The sequence below is a fragment of the Pistacia vera genome, unplaced genomic scaffold (genome assembly GCF_008641045.1).
Source record: "Pistacia vera cultivar Batoury unplaced genomic scaffold, PisVer_v2 Contig492, whole genome shotgun sequence".
Classification (NCBI taxonomy): Eukaryota; Viridiplantae; Streptophyta; class Magnoliopsida; order Sapindales; family Anacardiaceae; genus Pistacia; species Pistacia vera.
In genome coordinates, this window is record NW_022196326.1 from 274,884 (window position 1) to 279,431 (window position 4,548).

The window sequence follows — 4,548 nt, forward strand, 5'->3', positions numbered from 1 at the left end:
TAAAGTGAGTTAACCAACTCCAATAGAGAAATTAATCAAATTGTTACCTTAAGATTTTTGCTTTTGCTATTGGGAATCTGCTTTTCTTTTTATTTCGTTTACTTGCTTTCCACTCCTGCATCATATTCTTGCTTTAGGAAATTAAAGGCCATATTCAGGGAGGAGTAATTTTGACAATTAGTCAATAGATGGGGAAAGCTATATACCTAAACCACCGAGCAAGGCTTCACTTTGCTCATTTAGTGAAATATTCTATGGCTTTCCATGCCATGCAGTATAAAAAGAGAGAAGATGGATGGGTAGTATTTTCACAGCATAAACACCATCCATCTGATAACTCAATATTTCTCCCTTTTCTTCATTCAATTATCACCTTTTATTATGGCTTCTGAAATCGTTCCCTATGTCTGGAAACGATTTTCTTCATTAATCTTTGTTCAAGACACACACAGAAAGGTGCTGCGTGCAGCGGGTGTCAGGAAAGAAGTAGAAAAAATTGCCAAAAACTTTAAAGACATTCTAGCTGTTCTGCCGGATGCTCAGGCACGAGAAATGCAGGAACAGAAAGTGAGAGATTGGTTAGATAAGGTCAAAAACATATCCTATGATATGAATGACGCATTTGATGAGTACAGCACTTTATTTCTGAAACTGCAAATTGTGGGAGATGAACATCCTCTGGTTAAAAAGAAGGTATGTTTCTTCTTTCTTGCTCCTCGCTTTTTCTTTGCAGCAGTTAATTTATGCCATCGAAGTGCTGTTATGATAAAAAAGATAAATGAAAATCTAGATGATATTGTTAACGAGAAGCATGACCTTAGTCTTAATGCGAGTGAAAGTACAGAGAAACAAATACAGATTACCTCGTCATCTGATCTGAATGAGATAAATAGTGAAAATGAGAAAGAAAAAATTTTAGTAAGCAAGTTGTTGGGTGAGGGTAGTAGTCTGATCTCAATTATGGGTATGAAAGAGGAAGGAAAAACACTTGTTCAATCTGCTTACAATAACAATGAGGTGATTAAAAATTTTAGTAAAAGAATATGGGTAAACATATTGGGCTCTGAAGACAAGTGTAGCATTAAAATTGAAGTTTCAGAAGGCAAGCCTATTTCAGTTGGATATGATGTTTTTAATAAAACAATTAATCAACATATAAAAGATGAGAAATTTCTTCTTGTCTTAAATGATATGAGGATAGAAGATTTCTATAAATTGGAATCAGTTTATTTTGTAATAGATGGTGGTATTGATGGAAGTAAAATTTTAATTATCACAAGTGATGAGAGGTCAGATGCTTTTAGGATAATCTCAGACGATATTATAATGATTAATGAATTATCTGGGGAGGAAAATTGGTCAATGTTTTCAAAACTAGCCTTTTCTGGAAGATCAATTCAGGAGTGTGAAAGCTTAAAAGAAATTGGTCAGAAAATTGTCAGTAGGTGCCTAGGCTTGCCTCTTGCCATACAGATCATGGGCAGTATGTTACGCTTTAAAACTAGTATTCAAGAGTGGGAGCGTATCTTAGATAATAAAGTTTGGACACTAGAAGAGTCAAAGGTAGGTTTTCTGCCAGTGTTTTTTTTGAGTTATTATGATTTGCCCTCTATGGTAAGATTGTGTTTCATATACTGTGCCATCTTTCCTAAGGGTTATAGTATGAATAAAGATAAATTGATTAAATTATGGATGGCTCAAGGTTATCTTGGATTAGAACCAAATATAGAGATGGAGATACTAGGTCAAAGATATTTTAACCACTTAGTAACACGATCCTTCTTTCAAGATTTTGAAAAAGATGATAACGGTGATATTACAAGTTGTAAGATTAATGGTTTAATGCATGACTTCGCCAAATTTCTGAATCGGAATGAGTGTATAGAAATTAATGATAGTGCCGAAGAGCCATCGAGAAACTCTGTCCCTGACAAAGTTTTCCATTTAATGTTAATGCTTAAGAAAAGTTCGTCTTCTGTCCCCAATTTGAATGCCAAAAGATTGCGCACTCTCTTCATTAGTTGTGAAGATGATTACTACCATTTAGACAATGATATTCTTCAACAGTTGTTTGGTAACTTGGCGCGTGTAAGGGCATTAAAGTTTGATGTTTTTGTTAGAGAGATTCCAACAGAAATAGGAAAATTAATACAATTAAGATATCTTGATTTATCTGGGCAACAAATAAAAAAACTACCAGAAACTTTGTGTCAGTTATATAATCTACAAAGTTTAGACATTACTTGGTGTGATGAACTTGAAGAATTACCTCAAGCAATGGGAAAGTTAATAAACTTGAGGCATTTAATAAATGATTATACTTATTCATTAAGTTACATGCCAGTAGGGATCGGGAGACTAACACATCTCCGAACATTAAGTGAATTCATTGTAAGTGGTGCTGGTAATGGTACTCCTGATAGCAAAGCATGTTGTCTTGAAAGTTTGAAAGATTTGAACCGTCTTCGAGGGAAACTTGTCTTGAGAGGGTTAGGAAATGTGAGAAATGTTAGTGAGGTTGTGAAAATGGAACTTAAAAATAAGAAAATTCTCTCTGGTTTGGGGGTACTCTTCGATGAGGATGAAGAAGAGCAGAGGATAAATCATGATGAATCACTTCTCAAGGCCTTACAACCACCTCCAAATTTGGAGAAACTTGATATACAATTCTATAGAGGCAGCACTTTTCATTCCAATTGGGTGATGTCATTAACCAGTTTGAGACATTTAAGACTCAAATTTTGCATAAATTGTAAGCATTTGTCTCCTTTTGGAGAATTACACTCTCTTGAGTCACTAAGGATACGTAAAATTTCTAGTGTGAAAAGAGTGGATGATAAATTTTGGGGAATAGAAAGTGATGGCAGATCTTCATCATCGTCATCATCTATTCTCTTCCCCAAATTGAAATATCTCAAATTTTCAGATATGAAAGAATGGGAAGAGTGGGATTTTAAGATTATAAGGGAGGGAGAAGAAAAAGAATGTATTACATTCATGCCATGTCTTGCTTCATTGGAAATCAATTTCTGTGGCAAATTAAAAGCACTGCCAGACGACCTTCTCCAGAGGATAACATTGAAGAAATTGGAGCTTTATGGATGTCCTGTTCTAACACAATATTTCAAAAAGAGAATAGAAGAGCATTGGCCCAAGATCAATCAAATTTCTACCATCAAGATTGATGGTGAATATGTGCGAGGAGGCCCTGATCACTGAATTCTCAAACAGCTGCAATTACCTTCAATCCGAAGGCCACAGGTAATTGCTTCCTTTTTTATTACTTGTTCTCTGTAATCTCAGAACTAGATACGTTTGTTAATCAGATTATATGTTATATTATTGTCTCTAAGCCACCCTAGAAATATCAGTCTTTTAAATTTTTTGTCTTGCTGTTATTACTTGTTAAGTATACTAAATTGTTGGCTTACGATTAATTCCGCAGCTATATTTTTAGCTACAAGTCACATCTGTTTAATTTAAGGAATGTGGCTTGTAGCAGAGGAGGAGAATAGCAGAATTTGACCAGCTCGAGAAGAGAAGAGGATTTTCAACAATATTTTTCATTTCTGTTACCTGTCTGAGTTCTGGTTTGTTTTCTTCGTAACCTCTCTATTATATTTTTATTTGTTTGGAAATATGGTCTTCGGGAAGCGGTCATAACAAGACAACATCCTTGTTTTTCTATCAGGTTGAACAATTGAAGTTGGAAAAGATTTCCACACTAGTCAAAAGCAGTTACCTTTCATTTTCCATTGAAAGTTAGCTATAATAAGATACCTCTTAGCCTTTTTGAACTAAACATCGAACCCCGGAAGAATGGTGCAGGGAAGTTCCTGGAAAGAATTCCAGTGGTGTATTTACCTGAAGATCAAATTGGTTAGCTATACTTGATCACTGCTCTTTATTATTTCTTCATTACTTTATGCTCAATTAAAAAAAGTTATCAACGGCAGCAGTAACTCCAGCTGTCCTAAGTTAGCAAAATTCCATGTCGCATAAGTAGTGAACATAACTGTTTGACTGATTATGTTGTGTTTCTGAATTTACAGAATTGATTCGCTACTCATGCTTGCTATGCCGAGAATTTAAATCTTGTTATCAACCACAGAAAATACTTGAAGCCAAAGCTATGAAGGAATAATTTATCTGTCAAAGGGGGAACCCCAGTGAGACTCGTGTAAATAATAGAAAATGTGCCTGATAACAAGTGCTCAATGAAAGTTGTTCACATTTTTTTGGTGAGCTTCCCTTGGATCTATATTTCTATTTTCTATTTGCTTTTTATGTTTCTTGAAAATTAAATTGTTTGATAATGAAGTATTGTCTATTTCAGGGGTTCATAAATTAGTTGTCAAAGTACAGGCATGCAATGATTATCTTCAGAAATATTTTCTGTTTTTGATATATTTAAAAGAAAATAATAATCCAGGTACTAGATTGACCAAAAGAATTTTATATAGTCTATGATTTATCCATATTTTTTATAATTGCAGAATTCAGATGTCAATGGTAATAATCATGAATTAATATTACAGGTTGGAGTTT

At 34.2% G+C, this 4,548-nt stretch overlaps 1 protein-coding gene across 1 annotated transcript; it reads left to right on the plus strand.

The window, feature by feature from the left end:
* The first annotated feature begins 381 nt into the window (after positions 1–381).
* LOC116105087 (putative disease resistance protein RGA4) lies at positions 382–3,219 on the plus strand. The gene has a single exon (XM_031391512.1). The coding sequence runs from the start codon at positions 382–384 to the stop codon at positions 3,217–3,219; it is 2,838 nt and encodes a 945-aa protein (XP_031247372.1).
* Positions 3,220–4,548: the final 1,329 nt, after the last annotated feature.